Below are 22735 nucleotides of genomic sequence, written 5' to 3'. Positions count from 1 at the left end.
ACCACACTATATAACAGAGAGACACTTGGGTAGTGTGACAGAGTGTGTGTATGTGTGATTTTCATTTTGAGGGACAGGTGTGTGTGTGTGTGTGTGCAGAAGAATCAGTAACAATGAAGTGTTTGTATCTTTTATCTGTTGTCTTTCACGTCGCTGCAGGTGAGTGAAGTTATTTTCTATTTTCTATTACAGAAAGGAGAGAGAATATTAGCCAGTTCTTAGTTCAGCTGCTTTGTGTTTAGTTCATGTGGTTTCTGTCCAGACTGGGTTTACGGTAGGCCGTAGTTCAGCCCTGTTCCTGAACAGCCAAATTGTCCAAAGACAGCAGTAATCTTTATACACAAGGTAAACAAGGTAAAAAGACACGTCATGTCTTGTGTTATAATCTCCTTATTTAGTCCTGTTCAGCTTTGATCATGTGGATTTTTTCTTCCTGATTAACTTCAGACTAAAATGTACTGATGAAGAGAGGTGGGTGAATGAATAAGGAGGAATCTACAGTGAGATTATTTTACATCCCTATAATACTTACAGTGTATGTTTTTACACATTTACTGAGTTACATCTCTCACAATCTCTGTCTTAGTGAATGTATCTATGATAATTCATATAAAGTGTAATAGAAAAGTTATTTTCCTGTAACCTGTACGTCACTTCTTCATTCTGGTCTTAGCTATAAATAGATGCGTGCAAATTTCACACCTTTTTCTGCTGTCCCTCTGTCAGCAACCATCTTCACTTCCTGCATCATGCCTTATATATATATATATATATATATATATATATATATATATATATATATATATATATATATATATATATATAATGAGAGATGTTTTTTATTGTGTGTGTTTTTTTGTTGTTTTTTTACAATTAGTTACATGCCTTTATCGATGCTGTGTTCACATTTTCAAAACTCAACAGTGGTCTATGTGGACTGAACTGTGTCACTCTCATTACTTAGAAATAAATTGTTGTAAAAGATATCAATTAATTTAAAAATTAATAATAACAGCTGATTTCCAGTTTAGCGTTACACAGCTGTTCTGTTTTTGATTCATTACCATCTATACAAAAGGGGAACTCTGTGGATCTATGAGCAGTGTGGTGATGCAGTGGGTAGCGTTGTCTCCTCACAGCTCCAGGGTCCCCGCTTCAGTCCTGAGCTCGGGCTTCTGTCTGTGTGGAGTTTCTGTGCTTGTTCTCCCCATGTCCATGTGGGTTTCCTCTGGGTTCTCTGGTTTCCTCCCACCTCCTAAAATACACCTGTAGGTGGACTGGCCAAGATAAATTGCTCCTAGTTATAACTGTGTCTGTGTGCATGCATGTGTGTGTGCATTTCCTGCAGTTGAATGCTCTATAATTTCTTTACCTTCTGGAGCGTGTTCCCCTCCTTGGTTCCAGACTGCGGTCATCCAGGTTAACTCCTTGCCCTTTTGAGAAGGTTAATAAAGTGATCCACCTTACGGTGATCAGAGAAATACAGAGAAGATTGGAGTAGGAACCCTTGACACTGAGCAGGGTCACCTGCATACTTTTCTGGTTGAGTGATGAGAGGGTGAGCCGTGGGATAGGTTGCCGCTGTCTTGGTGCTGGCCGCTGCTAGTGTAGCAGACAGCTGCATGATTTTGGCGATGAGCAGGGCTACCAAGTGTAAAAAAGATTGTAAGGGATGTATGACCATGTGGTTGTTGAGTGTGGAGTATTACTCAGTATTCTCTGTGCATGGCACAATGTCGGTTAACTGATGCTGAGAGAAAGAGTAAGTGGCCATTCTCCCATCAGCCCCCATGCTGTCCTGGCCACAATCATGTGGTTACTCTGACATGCTGAGTGTTTCACACTGGCTCTAACATGAGAACACTAGTTATGTGCACAACTGTGACTCCAGATAACTTGCAGAGGTGCAAGAATCACACTTTCCTGTGTGTATGCAAGCATGCTGAGACCAGGGGCGTAGCTAGGCCTAATTTTAGTCTAGTGATTACAAAGAGCGAGAACACACACACACACACACACACACACACACACACACACACACACACAGAGGTGCTTGAAAGTTAGTGAACCCTCTAGAATTTTCTATATTTCTGCATAAATATGACCTAAAATATCATCAGATTTTCACACAAGTCCTAAAAGTAGATGAGACAAAAATATAATTCTTGGTCATTTATTTATTGAGGAAAATGATCCAATAATACATATCTGTGAGATAAGTATGTGGCAAAAGTATGAGAACGTTTTCAGAATCTGGTGTGACCCCCTTGTGCATCAATAACTGCAGATAAACGTTTGCGGTAACTGTTGATCAGTCCTGCACATCGGCTTGGAGGAATTTTAGCCCGTTCCTCAGTACAGAACAGCTTCAACTCTGGGATGTTGGTGGGTTTCCTCACATGAACTGCTTGCTTCAGGTCCTTCCACAACATCTCTATTGGATTAAGGTCAGGACTTTGACTTGGCCATTCCAAAACATTAACTTTATTCTTCTTTACCGTTCTTTGGTAGAATGACTTGTGTGTTTAGGGTCATTGTCTTGCTGCATGACGCACTTTCTCATGAGATTCAGTTCATGGACAGATATCCTGACATTTTCCTTTAAAATTTGATGGTATAATTCAGAAATCATTGTTCCATGAATGATTGCAAGTCATCCTGGACCAGATGCAGCAAAACAGCCCCAGAACATGATACTACCACCACCATGTTTCACAGATGGGATAAGGTTCTTATGCTGGAATGCAGTGTTTTCCTTTCTCCAAACATAACGCTTCTCATTTAAACCAAAAATTCTATTTTGGTCTCATCTATCCACAAAACATTTTTCCAATAGCCTTCTGGCTTGTACATGTGATCTTTAGCAAACTGCAAAAGACAGAAATCTCCTTTGTTCATGCCCTGATAGACTTCCACAAACATGTGTTATGATAATCAGACTGTGATAGATCCCTATAATAGAAAAGTTATTTTCCTGTAACTTGTAACTGTCACTTCTTCATTCTGGTCTTGGCTGTAAATAGATGCGTGTGAATTTCACACCTTTTTTTGCTGTCTCTCTGTCAGTGACCATCTTCACTTCCTGCATTACGCCTTATACAAGGTTTTTATTTTTTACAATTAGTTACATGCATTTATTTATTTATTTATTTATTTATTATTCATACTGTATTCACATTTTCAAAAATCACAATAGTGGTCTATGTAGACTGACTCGTGTATCAGTTTTCACTGCTTTGAAACACAATTCAGTAAAATAAATTCAATAAAAATCTTTTTAAAAATTGTTGTAAAATAAATAATAATAATAACATAACAATAATAATAATAATAATAATAATAATAATAATAATAACAGCTGATTTCAAATGTGGTTCCTGTAGTTGAATGGTGTATAATCCAGGGTGTATTTCTGGTATACTCCAGGTGTATGTTAGAGAGAGAGAGAGAGAGAGAGAGAGAGACTTTACTAGTGATCTGGTAGAGTGAGTTGGTTTTGAGGCGTGTATGAAGTGTTTCAATAGTTATAGTACTTTATTTTTATTTTTTTAAAACACCTTACTCTGGCTCTTACACCTTTACTCTGTGCACTTTGCTTCTCTAGAACTCTTATAATTGTTGTATGGTAGCACTACTTGTATTGTTCTCCGGTTGATATATCACTTTGTTTGTATTTCCTCATTTGTAGTTCGTTTTGGATAAAAGCATCTGCTAAATAAATAAATATAAATGTACTTGGACTGGTATTGGATTTCACATATTTCTCAATCTAATCTATGATTTATTTTGGTAACACTGTAGTGTTTATAGAGCTACATGACGCCTGTATAATCCCTTCATTACAACTGACATAAACATTAATAAAGGCTTGAATAGATGTCAGTCACCTGCTTTTTTTCTGCTGTCTCTCTGTCAGTGACCACCATCTTCAAAAAGTTTTAAAGAAGTGAACATAGTATTGAGAAATGTGTATAAATAATTGTAAAAACTGGAAACTGATCAGTTTAAAGAAATCTGCACATTGTGTAGTTGTAACACGCTGGCTGCGTCTGAAATGGTGTACTACCCTACTACACAGTAGGCGAACAGCAGTACACCAGAGGGGTAGTAGTTATGTCCGAATTCTCAGTAGGAGAGAAATACCCGGATGGTGTACTGCTTCCGGTGAGATTTTGCAATGTGTGAAACCAATGGACACTACTCGAGTCAAAATTCCCATAATGCAACTGGACTGGTGCAGACGAGCTCAGAAAAAAAATGGCGGAAGACAGCGCGTCGGCTCTTTTTAAGTATTAAACTTTGATTAAACAGGACTTGTTTAACAATACCCGAATAAATTGTTAACTTGTTGAAGGTTTCAACAAGAAAACAGTTGTCACAGCGTTTGAAACCTTTTTTATGATCTCCATCATGCCTTAGCCGGCCAAGCTAACGGCAACGAATTTACCTCAGTCTGTTAACCCCGCCCACTTTACGTTACTAATTCAGTTCACTTTCCTGATCTGCGTTTTGCCGTTAGTGCCGTCACTCTGCTGCGTGAGAGCCACCGGACTTCAGTATGCAGTAAGACCTGGTGGTGTTCACTTCCCATCTCCTCACACAGAAGGGAAAACAAACGTGCTTGTAATGGATGACTTTTGATGTAATTCACCATTCTGTCAGCATCGTCCAAAAGTCTTTAAATCCGTGGGCATTCTCTTAGCAGCTAATGCCTCTCTGTGAATGCAGCAATGTATGTGAGTGAGCAGTGGGGCTGAGTCTCTGACCTGCTTCACCAGTCCACTGTGTTGCTCCATCATAGAGCGAGAACCATCAGTGCTGAGTCCAACACACTGTGTCCTGCTGATGTCATTGGAAACCATGAAATCGTTCAAAAGGTCTGCAAAAAAGAAAGTTTTCCTCAATTTCTCCATCACACTCATACTTAATGAATGTGAAATTTTCTGTGGACTCTATATGAATTCTGTAAAACAACTGTCCTGAACCCTGCTAATTAGCTGCTGGAACACATTCTCAGCACTTAATCATGTATTTTGATTAAAAAAAATAAATAAATAAAAAAATTTGTTGCTTAGCTGCATTCTTCCCCAGCATAACACTGACCATCTGCTTAGTGGCTGCTAAAAGTAAGTATTCGCCTATGGCAGTATTGGGGAGTAGCTAACTAAAAGTAGTGACACTACTAACTTAACTACATTTTTCAGTAGTGTGACAGTAGCTCCAGTACTTTACAAATAGTGTAGCTTTTCCAGTAACAAGTTAAAACGAGTAATGAAATAGCACAACCAAGCATTACGTATTGTTTTTGTCAGTTATAACGATGGCCTTCACTGCATATCTACAGTACCTGCTTGCTTCACATGAATTAAGGGCCTCATTGTAGTTCACATGGAAAGGAAGAGACCGTCTGATGGACACATAAAACAACCAACCACAGTTTGTTACATGATGTATGGGGTGGGGAAATAATTCACACCACGTCCTCGGACTCGGAGTTAAATGAATCCGTGTGAGATGATGATGTTGACCAGGGCCGTTTCTAGAGTTTGATCACTACAGGGGCACGGGCCCCACAAGAACTTTACAAACATACTTTAAATTTTTTAAGGAGGTCCAGGGGCATCGTTTCATTGGTTCAATTTTACATTATAAATGACTTTAAAGGCCTTTGCTAAAACTGCCTACATAAACTTTTTTTAGGTATCAAAACTGGTTATTGTTTGGTTAAATGACAGACAAACTATATTTTTGTACCTTGGAACTCTGTTTTACCATGGTCATTTTTAAACAATTACTAACAACATTAACTTCATCAATGCAAGTTTAAATTTCATTTGATATTTACTATACCTAATTTCTATTAAAACTCCTGAAATAAATACACATAGATATACACTCTGTTCAAAAAGACAAGAGAAGAAATGATTTTTTGAAATAAAAAGCTTGTATCTGAAATCCCATCACAATAATACAGTAGTGACTTTTGAAATAACATGTATATAAAACAACAAATATATAAACATTATCATTACATTTAAAATCCTTCCTCTCCAATCCTAGTCCATCAGAAATCTAGTCCCCAAAAACAAATTCATTATGTTTTATTTACACAAATACCAGACAATATAATGGAAGAAACCACTGAAACTGTGAAATTATCTCCTAAACCAGGGATGGGCGATTCTGAGGGCCACTGCACTGTCCTGCAGAGTTTAGCCTAAGTTCATCCCTAATCACACACACCTGAAACATCTAACCAAAGATTTATACACAGAAAATTACAGGCAGGTGTGTTTGATTAGCATTCTAATTATTACACATAAATATTAAGAAACTAAATACAAAGATATAAAGATTAGATACAAAGATTAAAAAAATTCGTCCAATACAAGCACAGATCAAGCACAAATTGAAGGACACATATACAGGTGAACACGATGATCATTTTAAATTGATATGTGGCCTAATGTGCACATTATAAATTTATAATTGTTCTGAATTATTTATAAATTGTGTTAATTACTTTTTTCAAAATTATACAGTTATTCATTAGCTGATTCATTAGCAATGTAGTTAGCTACTTTTTGTTAACAAGCAATGTATCTCACCTTGCTATAATGAAAATAATATTAGTTTTGATGTTTCAAACTGATATTATCAGAAATATTTTAAGTATTTTGATTTAATTTGATTGATTTAGTCTAGGCCCCAGTTTGGGAAGCACTGGTCTACAGAAATGTTTCACTAGACTACACGTTATATCAACTTAACATTAACATTGATAAACACAGTCTGTACATCAGCTGACGCTTTAGGAAATCTTTTAAATACATGTCTTCATAAATATTTATTTAGGTTCATGTCAGTTGTTATGAAGGGTTTATGTAGGTGTCATGTAGCCCTATGAAGATGTCCCTTAAGTAATGTCTTACCTTTATTTATAAGATAAGGTACATGCCAAAATTATAAGAACTTTTTTTGTTTTTATGCAAGGTGAAGTATATTAATTGGGATCATTATTTCCAATTGTAAGAGCATCATTAGCTGAAATAAAATTATTAAAGCCAATATTAAAGATTATTAAAGATTTATCAGTAATTAAAATAAAAATAAGCCAGTATAGGTTCAGTGTTGCGTATCAGAGTCCTGATATTGGATTCATATAGAGAATTTAAACAGGTGATTGGCTCATCCTTTAAAAATCTCTTCTGTTTGCAGCAGAAAATGTTGTGATTTACAAGCAGGGAATATTAATAATTGCAGTACTTCTATTATTAACTGTAAATGTTATGTTTACAGGCTGTGAGCTGGTGAAGACAGGGGTAGAGCGTGTGACTGTGTTCACAGGAGAGTCTGTAGTTCTGCCCTGTGTCTGCACTGACCTACAGGACAAACCAAAGGCTGTAAAATGGGAGTTTTCAGTACCAGCAACTGGAATCAATCACTTTCAGGAAATTTACCCTGAACAGACTGAACATCACAGAAACAGAGTCAAACTGGTCAGTAACAACGCTCCAGGAAACCTCTCTCTACTCATATCAGACCTGACTGAAGAGGACCAGGGACTCTACAGATGTTCTGTACAGGCTGATAGCAGAGATGTCAGATTATCTGTTAAAGGTACATGTTTTCATTAATGACTGTGAGCATGCTTTACTCCAGTGTCATGTGCCATATTACTAACAGTGATAAAAACAATGGTTTTAATAAATTTTGTGTTTTCAGTAGGAAGAAGAGAAACTTCAACACACTCGAGGAAAACAGACACAACACCTTCATCAGAACCACCTCAGAGTAAAACAACAAACTCTCCACCTCCATCATCCTCAACAACACTGGAACAAGATAAACAGCAAACACATAGAAGCCTCCCTCTGGGTGCCAAAACTTTTCATCAGCAATGAAAAAACACGTCTATATTATTACATTAATATTAATATTTTTGGATGTTTTTTATTACACAGTTTTCTGCATTCGTGTGGTTTTGCTGCTGCTGACACTCATTTATTTGTTGGGGATGCAGAAGCACAACACACACACACACACACACACACACACACACACACAGCATAGTTTTTTAACTGTTACCTGATGCAATTTCACTTTCAGATTAAATCTCACTATTTTGGCTTCGCGATTCAGAATATGAAATCAGATTTGGAGATTAAATGAAGAATTTGTGATCAGACTCACACATTTACATGAACATGGGATTACATGAACTTAACCACATCACTGAATTCATGCTGAAAGAAAACTAAATGTTTTGCCGATACATTTTGTTGAAATTTTCCCTTGGGGATCAGATCAAAGCAAAGGCAGTCAAGTTTTGTCTTTTCAGTAAGAAGAAGAGAAACTTCAACACACTCGAGGAAAACAGACACAACACCTTCATCAGAACTGCCTCAGAGTACAACAACAAACTCTCCACCTGCATCATCCTCAACAACACTGGAACAAGATAAACAGCAAACACACAGCAGCCTCCCTCTAGGTGCCAAAACTTTTCATCAGCAATGAAAAAATGCATCTATATTGTTAAATTTATTAATATTTTGTTGTTTTTTATTACACAGTTTTCGGCATTGTGGCAGTTGTACTGTTGGCGATACCCAGTGTAGTGACATTTATTTGTTGGAGACGCAAAGGTACAAAACAAACACACACACACACACACACACACACACACACACACACAAAACAGATTCTGAGATTGATGAACTGAAACCTGTAGAAGCAGCAGCACTTCTGTAAGTGTCTCTGGATAAGGAAAATGAAATTGTGTAGTTTCCACTAGAGGTGTGATTTCTGAGGTCTTTTCTCTTTAGGAGGAAGATGTGGAGAGAACGTGATCTCTGAAGGACGTCCGGACTGTAAGAGAAAGCAGAAGGATCAGGTTAGTGTACATGCAGGCCTGAGCTCAGTTGCGTTTTTATTATTATGTGGAATTTTTAAGTCTTTGATCCAGAAGATAAATGACAAAAGGAAATATAAAATTTCATCAGATTCTCATCGTCCATCAGAGTCCTACTGTATTCTAAATTTAATCTCCATTTAATTCTGCATGGCTTCTACAGTAACAGTTATAGCAGATTTGTTTCTACCTTTAGAGATTTAGTTGTATTTGTGATACACTGCAGGTAACACACATGAACCACACATGCTTTCACTGAACAGTGAGTTATAGGAAAATATCTTCTGCTGCTTCTATCAGAACTATATGGGCAGTAGTAGCTCAATAGTTGAGTCATTGAACCTCTCCTTGGAAGGTTGTGAGTTTAAATCCCAGTTCTGCTGCTGGACCATGAGCAAGGCCCTTAACCCTCAACTGCTCAGATGTATAAATACAAGTTGTGTTTCTGGAGTCAACAGTAAAAGTACTAGAAATTGGTGTGTGTGTGTGTGTGTGTGTGTGTGTGTGAGTGTGAGTGAGTGTGTGTGAGTGTGTGTGAGTGTGTGTGTGTGTGTGTGTGTGTGTTATATGTATAATTTTCTGGTTCTGTCTTTCCACAGACTGAACCTGATGTTATTTACTCTACTGTAACCCACGTGAACACAGCCGGAGCAGCACGGGTCCAGATCAACGCTGGAGACAACACTGAATATGCCAGCATTCTAACAATCTAATCCACAGTAAATATCTAGAATAATACTGAATACATACAGTATATTAAATACACACCATGGTAAGCACAGGATTCACAATATTGGCTTTGTTTATTTTACTGTGACTTTTTTTTTTATTTGACCATTAATAGCAGATTTGTGTGCTGATGGATAATCCTGCAAATTATATTTTGAGTGTCTGTGTCATTTAATATCGTTTATTATTTTGTATCATTTGTTTTTTTTATTTACATTAATGTCATTTGGTAGACGCCTTCATCCAGAGCGACTTACATTTATCTAATTTAAACAGCTGATCAATTGAGGGTTAAGGTCCTTGCCCAAGAGCCCAACAGTAGTAGCTTGGCAGTGCTGGGGCTTGAACTCCTAACCTTCTGATCAGTAACCCAGAGCCTTTAACCACTGAGAGAACTCTTATATGTTCTAGAAGGATTTTGTCATCACCCTGTTTTGTGTAAATTGTTGTGAAAACAGTCCTTATAGCATGTTAAAGGGTGCATGATAATGTGCTTGTTGAGTGTGGAGTATCACACAGTATTCTCTGTGCAAGGTACATCTTTCGTTAACTTTGAGAAAGAGGAAGTAGTCATTTTCCCATCAATCCCCACTGCCCTGCCCTGGTCTTACAGCAGAAACAGCCTCTTACAGCCTCTGACATGCTGAGTGTCTCACAGTGGCTCTGAAGTACCATGAGAACACTAGTTATGAATGCAATTGTGGTTTAATGAACTGCTAATACCTTTCAGAGGCACGTGTATGACCTTGCAGCAAAGTCATAAAGTGACATGATTGTAATTTAGCATCCTGCAGAATCTTGTAAAGAGGGCCCTTAAAGGACTCTAGCACATGTGAGGAGGGGAATTGCTGTTACACCTGCTGTCAGTCCTTAATAATGTCTGCCACTTGTCAGAGTGGCAGTGAACCAGCCTCATGCTGATGAATTGTGCAGCTTGTTCCACTGTGAGACCAAGTGCTGGAAATAGGCATTGTGCATGAACCGCTGACATGAACCGCTGACATGAACCAATCCTGTGGTTGCACGGCATAGATTACATCTGACACCCTTAGCATTCAGTGTTTTAGTATGTGAAAATCTCACTTTGCCTGGAACATAGGATCCTCTTTCCATAAAGAGAAGAAGAGAAGGAAACATATGGACTATGGCTTATATACAGCATGGTGCAGCTATAGGGTTAATTAATTTATTTATTAATTCATCTTCAGTAACTGATTTATCTTGGTCAGCGTCGTCATGGATCCGGACTCTATCTCAGCAACACTGGGCACAAGGTGGGAGAATTCAGATGGGACGCCAGTCCATCTCAGAGCACCATTCACACACATTCACACCTGGGGCAATCAAACATAGTAAAGCTGCATGTTTTTGGACAGTGGGAGGAAACCGCACACACAACCACAAGGAGGACATGCAAAACCTCTGCACAGTCATTAACATGGTTTCATTTTCACCTTTTAAGGATTTGTAAGGATCTTGTTGACTGCACAGTCATATCTACACACTTTTATTTTCTGTTCATGTCATATTCTAAGTCTTCCAGGCATCTCACCAGGTCTAAACATTTAAGGTATAAATGTTTTTAGGTTTTCTTTACATTAAGTTTCTCACTCTTCTTGGTTTTGCTTGTGCACACACTTCTTAAATAATATAATATTCTTAATATTCCCATAATTTGAAAATACTTTAGAAATTTTACTTGAAACATTTGTAAAATTCCTGTAGCTTGTTTGTAGCTTATACATTTTCATACTATTTGCAGTGATAAAAATAAATAAAAAATGACAGTGGAGCATGATATTTGAAATTTTTATTGTAGCACAATCACATCCCTAATATTTTCACATAAATAAACACATTTGAAGCACAGAATTTTATCAAAATCATAACGGATTAAAATTATGAAACCAACAGACTCGAATTTCTCGCTGCGCTCTGAGTTTTCAATGCTCCAAAGCTTCAGCTCAATCAGGAAGAAGCCTCCAGAAACTTTTTTTTTGTCAGTTCAGAATTTTGTGAAATCTTATTTATACATGGGAAATGTTTTATTGAAATGTAACTTCTTTAAAGATGTAACTAATAAGCAATTATTTAAAACTCATTTGTTAGAAGAGGAGGACCTTATGAAAGAAATTTTCTGCTTCCTCTAAATAAAGGATCAAAATTGCTCTTTTAACAATCTAGGCTGGATAACATTGTTATGAGAAAAGCTCGGAGAGAAAACTATGTTTTGATTCAATCAAACTTTTTATCCCTCAGATAGATTTACAATTTAGAGATAATTGTGAAGCAGATTTTACCCTTAAAGAATTGAACTAAGCAGTTAACTGCCTTTGATCAATTGATAAATCTCTTGGGCTTGAAATACAATCTGCCAACTTTTACAGATATTTCTGGAGCTCCTTATGAGCTGTTTTCGGTTAAGCAAGTGAGAACTTTATTCTTCACACTTCTTAAGCCAGGAAAAGACTTAAACTCATTAGAAAATAATCACCCTATAACTCTGTTAAACACAGACTCTGAAATGTAGACTCATATCTATGCTTCTCGTCTAAATAAAGGTCTGACACAGGTAATTAGTGAGACCCATTCCGGCTTCATGAGACAAAGATCAACACATAATAATATCCGTTTAGTACAAGATCTTCCTGATGATAGTGGTGACATTGTAGATGATGGGTTTGTTATGTTTCTTAACTTTCATAACGCTCCTGATACAACAGAGCATCAGTTTATGGTTACAGCACTTAGGCTTTATTGGTTCAGGTAGAAGTTTTGCGAGATTATTGAAACTTTATATTATAATACAAATGGTTCCATTTCTTTATTACAAGGATCCTCACATCTTTTGAACTCAGTAGATGTATTAAACAATGCTGCCCAGTATAGTTAAAGCCATTCCACTAGTAATTTTAATATTGGTGAAAAATATTCAATTCTATTTTTTACACAAGTTGAAATATATTAAGTCTTGGTTTACATCTTTCAAAAAATAATTATTTATTTACTTAGAATCACTCAAAATAATTAAAAAAGAAAAACTGCAACAAAAAGTTACATCCTTGTTTCATGAATTATTATTATTATTATTATTATTATTATTATTTAGAAGACCCCTATGGTTAAGGGAAGGAAAAAGGTCTTCTTCCTCTTCTTTCTTGGTGCTATGGTGCCTGGTTCGTGGACTTTACACTCTTTGTTGTGAGGATGTTTTGCAATGTTGTTTGAAAATGTTTCATCTTCATTAATGAAAAATAATAAATAAATAAATATAATAAAAGAAAATAAATTAAAATTGTGAATTCCTGACTATAAGGAGTGATGCGGGGATGACGTCATTTTGTAACGTCAAAACCCGGAAACGAGTTAGCAATTTAGTACTTCCGGTTCCATCGTCCCGAAGTCAATGGTTTTTTTTAAATGGGATTTTTGTTAAAAGCCTGAAGTGGTGAACACAAGCTCAAAATATTTTCACGTGTTATTCTACCACATAAAATACACCAGTAATACCCTACTCGTGATTTTTTTTTTTTTTAGCTTTTACGTGTATTTGGAAAAGGTGGTTGCTAAATGGGACTACAGACGTTGTCGGGGACATTAAACGTCATCACGCCGAACAGGAAAAACTTTGCAGATAAACTGGTTCAGGTTTGTTGTGCGCAATTCCAAAAAAATGTGTGGATGAAGATTCATCCACAGAGTAAATCTGTATTATGGAAAATGTTTTTAAACAAGTTTGGAAAAGTTGTCGGAAGCTTGGTGATGGTGATGGTGACGTTGAGGTCGCGCGACTGTGGTGTTGTTCGTTTATATTATATGGTTAGCATTGTATTTCTGGAGATTGTATTTAGGCTACAAACTTCCTAAAAGTTGTGTTCATTTGTGAAAGTTATTTTGATGGACAAAACGTGTTAGTATTGTTCACTGTTGATCACAGAGCTTATTTTTTGCGATAATCCAAAAGCCTATGGGAAAATCCTATTAGGTTTTTGTCGAGGGAATCAGTGTGATGCTAACTTCCGCATCCCAGTACAAATGACGTCATCCCTGCGCCACTCTGTGAACTCGACCGATAACAACCTGCTCGCAAAATAAATAAATAAAAAATGCATCCAATCACAATCCTGTGTGTTTCACCATCCAGAGCAAAACTAGCCAATCTAAAGCCTCCATGCTTCATACGTGATATCAGAGTTACCCAATCACAATCTTGAATACGAGAGCGGTTATTTACATCTCTACCCATATGCCGATGAATCCCGCCTCCAGCGCTGTGATTGGTTAACACCGACCCATTTCTGCGCTTTGATTGGCTGTTAGGGTTACAGGCTAATCCTGAATACGAGTGGAATAAAAATAACAACACGTCTGAATTTGAAGCAGCGAGATACTCGGTCCAGTCTGTCAAACTCCGGCAAGTGACATTTTCTCTCAGTTTAATATCCCAGTGACACAACAAGAGCTTAAAGTTTAAAGGTTTGGTGAAATTATGAGCTCTGTGTGAAGAATTAATGTTAGTTAGACATAATGGCAAAAAAAAAAAATGAAGGCACCAAGTTAGCAACACAGTTAAAATGAGTTAGTAAGGAGTAAGAGGTTAGTAAGGAAGCAAACTAGTGACCTTAGTATTAGTCTAATCTATCTTTCATTCATTCTTAACCCAGATCAAACCTTATAATGATAGAAAGCTGATAAACATGTAGTCCATTCAGGTTTATTCATTCATCCAGAGGACTTTAATCCAATACAGGAAAAAACAGCCTAGCAAACTTATAATATTACTTTATAACCTCTATTATTTACCTAACATCTTATTGCTATCAAAAGCTTCCTATTGAAGCTACACATTTTATTTTTTAGGTACGTATAATCACTTTTGTACGTACACCATCCTGAATCTTTATACTGTTTTACTGTACACAGTTTGTCAGCCACCTTCTTCTTGTCCATCAGTAGAAAGGAACCACCGGTGATCAGAGATGACGGACCGCTCACAGCACAGCTGTCACACTCTGTACACTTACTTACCACTTTATTATTTATGATACTTACCTTGTTTGTACACCTGCGTGTACAGTTAGAGAGAGTAGTTTGTGTTGCTGTGGGGTATGTATGGTGGTGTATGGGGTAGCACTGCCTCCAGGGTCGCTGGTTCGATCCTGAGCTCAGGTTACTGTCTGTGTGGAGTGACGCAGGTTCTTTCCATGTCCGCAGGTTCTCCGGTTTTCCTTCCACCTACTAATAACCTGCAGGTAGGTGGATTATGCTTAACTACCCCTAAGTGTGTGAGTGCTCATGTTGCTCTGCGATGGACTGGTGTTCCACCCTGCACCCAGTGTTCTCAGGATCGTCTCCGGATCCACCACAACCCTGATCAGGATAAAGCAGTTTCTAGAGATGATTGAATGAATCTTTGTATATTTTACATCGTATATCTACATACATCGATTAGCCATAACATTAAAACCACCTGCCTAATACTGTGTAGGTCCTCCTTATGCAGGGAAAACAGCTCTGAGCCGTCGAGGCATGGACTCCACAAGACCTCTGAAGGTGTGCTGTGGTATCTGGCACCAAGACGTTAGCAGCAGATCCTTTAAGTCCTGTAAGTTGTGAGGTGGGGCCTCCATGGATCAGACATGTTTGTCTAGCACATCCCACAGATGTTCGATCGGATTGAGATCTGATGGATTTGGAGGCCGAGTCGGACCAGACGGGCTAGCCTTCGTTCCCTACATGCATCAACGAGCCTTGTGCGCCCATGACCCTGTCGCCGGTTCACCAGTTGTCCTTCCTTGGACCACTTTTAGTAGGTACTAATGACTGCATACTGGAAACACCCCACAAGACCTGCTGTTTTGGAGATGCTCTGACTTGTCAGAGTTGCTGAGGTCTTTACACTTGCCCTTTTTTTCTGCTTCCAACACATGAACTTCGAGAACCGATTGTTCACTTGCTGCCTAATAAATATATCCCACCCCTTGACAGGTGCCATTGTAACGAGATAATCAATGTTATTCACGTCACCTGTCACTGGTTTTAATGTTATGGCTGATCGGTGTGTCTATATATTGCATAATATATCTACAAGTATTACTATAGTATGGTACGATTGAACTATACTTTATACTTCTACAGATAGTAAGGAAACATCTGAGTTTCAGTCATGTCCCTGTCGATTTTACATCATTGTATATCCTCACAGACAGCAGCGATGCCGAGAAAAAAGACCAGAACAAAGAAGCATAAGAAAGAACGAAAGAAACACAGATCATCATCGTCCTCCAGCGAGGATCAGGTAAGGATGGGGAGATTTTTAAAGCATTACATGTTTGAAATTGTTCATTCCTGCCTGTTCTTCATTATTATATGTTGTTTTAGGGGACAGAGGACAGAGAGAGACGCAGAAGCAGTCGCAGGGACAAAAACAAGCATGTGAGCAGGTGAGGTTAGGTATTTATCTTCATCTCAGCCTTAGAATCTCGTAGCTGATGATGGTGTACTGTGCTGAAGTTTTGTATATATTATACCGGACACTTTAACAAGAACACCTGTACACCTACTCATTGCATACAATTATCAAGTCAGCAAGGATGTGCTGTTTTTGGAAAATAACTTTAGGGCGGTAACGGGATCACACCACCACCACAGTATTGAATAATTTTCTATAACAACATGACCCATCATTTTTTATTTATTACATATCCCCGGCATACAGTAGCAGAATCCAATTTACACGGTTTCATTTGAACCAGAAATGTCTTTCTTATTTCTACAGCGAAAGCACTGACTGTCCACGACCACGATCGAGGGAAATCCCTGCAAAAAGCGGGATTTACAAAAAATCGGATGGAGAAAGCATGAAGGAGAAATCGGAAGTAAACAAAGACTCTCGTGGCCATGAGTACAGGGCATTGCACAGCTCAGTGAAGCACTCTTCCTCATCACGTTACACATCTACCTCAACTAAGAGCTCCAGCAACCAAGTTCCTGAAGCCCCAACCAAAGAGCAGCCTGAGTGGAGGAAGAGCCAGAGTAAGAGGAGGTCTTCATCAGAGGAGCCTGGAAAGAGAGAAGAAAAGAGGAAGAAGCTCATGAAAAGAAGGACATCAAAGGAGGATGATTACTCAATGACCAAGCGAAGATCCAGCAAAGAACAGGCCTATGTTGGCAGGCGAGAGAGAAAGGAGTTAGTGGAGACGGGGTACAGCAAGTCAAATGAAGCGCGTATCTCGGAATGGAAACCCAGCAGTCAGGAGAAAATTCACCAAAACTCGTCTAAAGAGTCTAAAAGTCCAGCATCCGTGCTTACACACAACATCAGCCAGAAAACGCAGGGTAAGGGACACTCTGAGTCCATCTGTCCCCCTACCTCCCCTACCTCTGGAGAAGATCTGCCATTGTCTTCTCCTTCTCTTAAAGTCACTTTCAAGATCCCAAAGAAGTCTAATGTTGTGAAGGCGCAGACAAGCACTTCCATTTGGGAACATGTTAAAAAGTCTCCCGCCACCAAGAAATCTTCTCCTAAGATGATAGACTCTCCATCTGTGAAGGTCACCCCTGAACATACTCAACCAATTCCGGCAGAGGTTCCTTCTCCAGTTCCTTCCCGTTCTCCTCCTGTCCAGCGAGCACAGTCGTGTAGAACGAAAGAGACGAGTACCCCAAGCAGCAGTAATGGTTTACTAGAACGTGTAAGTCATGTCATTTTCCTCGTTCACGAAACAGAGTAAATTCTACTTCGTAGGTATCTCCAGTATTTAGGATTAAGTTTGGGATTCCATGATTAAAAACATAATCTCGCTCTTAAAGGAAAAAAAACAGTTATGTATATCACATTTTGTCAGTAATGAAGTTCATTAAGACTTCGGACTTTCTTTTTCAGGCTTGTTGTTACGACGCTTCTACTGAGTGCACAGAAACCAGTGATAATGATTATGAGGTAAGTTTAATGGAATTGTCCATCCCTTATAATGAAGACTGTGTGTGTTTTTGGGCGTCACGTTGTTCTGTTACGACCGTAGATGCAGATAGTTGAGGAGCTGCATCTGGCTCGCTCCAACAGACAACTGCACGTGAAGGTGGAGAAGAGTTACGGAGAGCTGACCAGCATGGACGTAGACCCGGCAGACGAGAGCGCCACCATTGCACTCAGTAATGTCACCACTGGGTTAATTGGGCGTGCATGAAAACGTACAATAGGGTCGAGTTTGAAAATGAAATGCAATGCGTCGCAAATACAGTTTACATACCCAAAAGTTTACATACTCCTTTTTGAATCTGCAAAATCTTAATACTTTTAACAAAATAAGATGGATCATAAAAATCTTTTTTTTTTAGTACAGTCTTTAATAAGCGTTTTCACATAACAGATGTTTATATATAGATAATAGCTAAATTTATAAAAATTACCCCATTCAAAAGTTTACATACCCTTGATTATTAATACTTTGTGTTGTTACCTGGATGATCAACGACTGTTTTTATGTTTTGTGATAGTTGTTCATGAGTCCGTTGTTTGTCCTGAGCAGTTAAACTGCCCACTGTTCTTCAGAAAAATCCTCCAGGTCCTGCACATTCTTTGCTTTTCCAGCATCTTCTGCATGTTTGAGCCCTTTCCAACAGCGACTATATGATTTTAATATCCATCTTTTCACACTGAGGGACTCGTACATGACTATTACATATGGTGCAAGCGGGGGGGGATTGAACAGGATGATTGGTGTAAATTGTTATTATTTTGTTTTCTGAGAAACATGTAAATATCTTATTTAGCTTCTGAAGGGCAGTACTAAATGAAAAAATAAGATCTTTAAACAAAATAATAACAATTTACACAGATCATTTTGTTCAAAAGTTTAAATCCCCCTGGCTCTTAATGTATCGTGTTGCCATCTTGAGCATCAGTGAATGCTTGCACCTGATGATGTGGAGATGATGTGAAGGAAAATGTGAGTAAAAATGTGTGTGTATGAGTATGTTTGAGCATACCAAACTCTACTGGACTCTATTGTACTTGCATGCACAAACTATTAGGCAAAATCAAGATATGTCCATGTAGGCTAGCGCTTTGCTGTTTTATACGTGTGTGTGTATTTTTGTGTGTGACATCTCAAGGTCAGAAGCAGCAGCAGGACCTCCTCATTGTGCTCGACACCAATGTTCTCCTCAGCCACCTGGACTTTGTGAAGAGGATTAGATCCCATGGACTTGGAGGTAGGAGGACAGTGGTCACCAGGGCTCTACAGTGTGACCATTTCACTCGCATTTGCGACTGTAAAGTACTCTGTGCGACTGTGAATAAATATTTAGGCGCACCTGTGCGAGTGACCTGTTCAGAGTTGTATAATACAATCAGAATAAAAACTACAGGAAGTCCGAAATACATCTACACCGCGCAACAGTTACTTTCACACTGCTTTTCATCACCTCAGTCAACCGAACAAGTGTAAAAATACTGCAGAGAAGCAGAGTAAATTAATAATAATGCTAACGCTACAAGGTGGGTTTTAATTCAAACTTCTTTATTAAATAATTCCTCACCAATCATAATCAAGAATAGCAAATGTTCAGTCTGTAAACATACAGTACACTGCCGCTCTCCTTCACTCTTCACTAACTCTAATAGCGCCTTCACTTCATTTAAACTCAGGGTTGCCAGATATCACTAGGAAAATCAACTCCAGTTTTAATTTAATTCCCCAAAAACACAATATTATCAGCAGACATGGCAACACTGTACTGGGGGAACCCATCTAAAACTGATAAACAAACTAAAATGTGAAGACCGAAAATGTGCTTGGTTATAAATAAATCATTTAATATAAAAAACAGATATTATAAAAACTTCATAAAATATAAATAAAATGATAAGTGAAATAATGTTTAATTACTATGAGTTGAATTTAATATCAATTTGACATTAAGCTTAGTTCGTTATTTTCTTAGAAGGCTATTAGCCTTTTTGCTAATATGGATCATTTTTTGTGTTAGTCTACTTTTAATTAGGACTCTTTATTGTTTATGATATTTTAAAATAAATATTTATGCTGTTTATTTATCAAATAACCAACAGTTTTTCTCATTGCTGTTATTTTAACTCAATTAACAGTGACCATGAGCAGAGAGCTTACATTTAACTGTTTATGACAGACCTCCTGAAAGTTTAAACAAAAAAAGATTGGTATCTGGATCGGTTTCAGTCGTAAAATTCCTGATCGGTGCATTCCTAATGAACACCATTAAACTAAAGCGCTTTGCATCTGACAGGTAAATGAACTCACCCAATCACATCCTATATCAGATTATTCAGATATATACACAATATACACAGAGCGCTTCGAGAACTGACTCCAGCCCAGAACCATGACAGTGGAAAATGTCTAATAGTGTAGCTTTAAATATATTTAAGAGGAGCAGACTTCAAACACTGAACACTGAGGTTTATTGTATTTGTTTACAAGGTGGTACAGGTCAACGGTTGTTTTTTGCATACAATCTGTAAAATTAACTGAAAATGTTACTTTTAGTTTATCAGAAGGTAAATTAATGTGTCATGGCTCACACTATGTTCCTAAATTCTGTCATAATTGACAAGCTCAAGTTTTCTCATGCCTACTTGTGCGTTATATTGTGGCACATTAATGTGCCTAAAAAACCAAAATTTTTGCCTGTGGTCCTAAATTTTTGTAATTATGAGCACATGTGCTCCTAAAAGAAATTGTTACCGTAGAGCCCTGGTCACAAGCTCAAGTTTGAGAAATCGACCGATATTGATTTTAAAAAAAAAAAAAAAATTATAACCGATCCCGATTATTTGCATGTTTACGTGCCCGATAACCTATATCCAGAACCGATATTTATTTACTGTTTTACTTCTGTTTTTGACACAAAGATAACACCACCACTGAACTGAACAAACCATTTTATTTATAACAATTTTGTCAATTTCACCTCCTCCACAAATAAATAAAATGGTCTGAAAGTGTGCAAAAAATAAAGTGCACTGTTACTAAAGTGTCTTTTTTTTTTTTTTTAAATAAAAGCTTCAGTGAGGTAAACAGATTACATGACTCTGTGAGTTCGTCTGTATTTCCTAAACTACATATCAAGCGTTTATGTAACATTAATGGCTGTTATGTTAAATAAAGTTTATCAATTAATTAAAGCAAGTGTACTTTACCTGTGCATGTCGTCGTTGAATCGTCTCCCCTCAGATTTAGTGCTGCAATCACGGTCCTGCTCGCAATCTCAAAACGACCACAAGATGGGATCGCTCGATCTGATATTACAAAACCGATATCTGATTATGGAAAAACGCTTAAATATCGGTAAAACCGATTATCGGCCAATCTCTACTCACGTTTGTTAATTAAATATAAACAGGGCTCTGGTGTTCTCCTTAATTCTAAATACTATTCTAAAAAGATCTGAAATTGGAATTACAGATTGTACGACAGATCTTGTTTTTCTCAGGCATCCTAGTCGGCACACTTGTCGGACAAGTAACCAATAAAACTCACCATTATGAGGAAAACTCACCATTATGAGGAAAATTCACTTTGCTTTTAAGCACGTGTATCAGAACTCTTTCAGTAGATGGAATTTGAACTGGAATGAAATGAAGCTCTTGGCCTATATCTGTGTGATTTGATGCATTCCGGTGATGCAACATGAATGAGCATTTGAACTGATTGCATCACTGCATGAATGAGCATAAATGTTCCTAATAAAGCAGTCAGTGAGTATGTCTGCGTTAGTACGTGCGTGGGTGGGTAGGTTGTCAACATCCTGTATAAACATGAGTGAAAGATGACATACTTGGAATTACTTCTCATATCTGCAAATGTAATATCTGACAAATACTAAAAAAAAAAAAAAAACTAGTTATCTACTTATTAATTAGAAAACTTGGTTCAGGGTGTTGTGTTTTTTTTGGTGAGCCTTACAATGCAGAAAACTGTTTTAGTGTTTAGTGTATTGTTATTTTGCATTTTGGATAGTTTTTCCCATTGCTCTAGTACTATAACATGACTACAGTTGATATTAAAGAGAAAAAATGTCAACGTGATCATTCAGATTTAAACAGTATTTGATTTGTGATAGCAGAGATTGGGTTTAACTGGTTAAGTAACTCTTTCTGTGCTGCAGCTCTGGGGTTCCCGACGCTGCTGGTTCCCTGGGTGGTTCTACAAGAGCTGGACTTGTTAAAAAGCGGGAAACTGTCAAAGAACGTAGAAAGCAAAGCCCGTCCAGCTGTGGACTACATCTACACCTCCCTGAAGAACCAGGAGCCACGTCTCTGGGGCCAGTCCATGCAGCAAGAGTGTCAAGCTGCCTGTGAGCTGCTGATTTTGTGTGTTTTGTGGGGTTTTTCATTTGTTCTTTGTATGAATGCATGCAGCAGCTCACCAGCTGATGGCACTGTTTGTTAACATTGTTTCAGGCAGGCTGATTGCGATGAATAATGACGATCTGGTGCTGCAGTGCTGTCTCCAGTACAAGACGTTGTATCCAGGGGGCACTATCATGCTGTGCACGTAAGCCGTACATTCAAGACTCAGAATTGTTCAGGCATCTTTAGGAGGACATCTTTGGGGTCACATCTGGAATTGTTTGCTAATCACGTGTTGAACAGAAGACCTTGTTTTACCTTATTTGCTCACGGTGGCCTGCTGGACACCTTTGGTTATTTGAATAGTGCTTTTAACAATAAACAGTGTCACAATAGACAGTAATCTGTTATGAGCATTTACAGTTCTATTTCATTTCTACCGACCGCCAGAGGTAGTGCTTTCAGCACCTGGATGTCCATCACGTCTACGTGCAGGTCGAGTGTTTATATCAACAAATTCACCTGTGAACTTGGTGACATATGCCTTTTGCCCCGGTACTAAAGGGACGTTCACCCCGGAAACTACCTCGTTATCTTCTCACGTTGATAAGCAGGTTCAGGAGTGCAGGCACTGCTGGTAGTCTTGTAACCCGAAGTAGGGTTGGAGCTACGAACTTTCGTCCTCTAAAGACTGCGGTTAGCCTTTTTTGTGATTATTTCACTTCAGATAGTACGCTATTCAGCGAAAGGTAAGTGAC

The 22735-nt window shown here is 38.0% G+C and overlaps 2 protein-coding genes across 8 annotated transcripts in view; both read left to right on the top strand.

The window, feature by feature from the left end:
* The window catches only part of LOC128620317 (uncharacterized), a 140185-nt gene extending 128883 nt beyond the window's left edge, over positions 1–11302 (top strand). The window contains exons 8-12 of one of the 2 annotated variants that reach the window (XM_053645231.1): positions 7300–7620; positions 7726–7794; positions 8342–8648; positions 8829–8896; positions 9514–11302. The gene's annotated coding sequence lies outside the window, so the exon portion shown is untranslated. Of the gene's footprint in view, positions 1–7299; positions 7656–7725; positions 7795–8341; positions 8649–8828; positions 8897–9513 lie in introns of those variants that run through there. The other variant, XM_053645223.1, reaches the window with a different exon arrangement.
* Positions 11303–12983: 1681 nt separating this feature from the next.
* Positions 12984–22735, top strand: part of LOC128620248 (transcriptional protein SWT1-like) — a 31849-nt gene continuing 22097 nt past the window's right edge. For 3 of the 6 annotated variants that reach the window (XM_053645079.1, XM_053645071.1, XM_053645117.1), the window contains exons 1-9: positions 14722–14895; positions 15849–15941; positions 16025–16086; positions 16422–17337; positions 17529–17585; positions 17668–17797; positions 18761–18859; positions 21794–21982; positions 22089–22182. In XM_053645079.1, coding sequence (XP_053501054.1) covers positions 14752–14895; positions 15849–15941; positions 16025–16086; positions 16422–17337; positions 17529–17585; positions 17668–17797; positions 18761–18859; positions 21794–21982; positions 22089–22182 — 1784 coding nt within the window. In that variant the 5' untranslated portion in view covers positions 14722–14751. Of the gene's footprint in view, positions 13292–13806; positions 14058–14721; positions 14896–15375; positions 15453–15848; positions 15942–16024; positions 16087–16421; positions 17338–17528; positions 17586–17667; positions 17798–18760; positions 18860–21793; positions 21983–22088; positions 22183–22735 lie in introns of those variants that run through there. The other 3 variants (XM_053645106.1, XM_053645099.1, XM_053645089.1) reach the window with 3 other exon arrangements.

The sequence above is a fragment of the Ictalurus furcatus genome, chromosome 2, assembly GCF_023375685.1.
Source record: "Ictalurus furcatus strain D&B chromosome 2, Billie_1.0, whole genome shotgun sequence".
NCBI lineage: Eukaryota > Metazoa > Chordata > Actinopteri > Siluriformes > Ictaluridae > Ictalurus > Ictalurus furcatus.
This window is presented reverse-complemented; position numbering and strand designations above follow the sequence as displayed.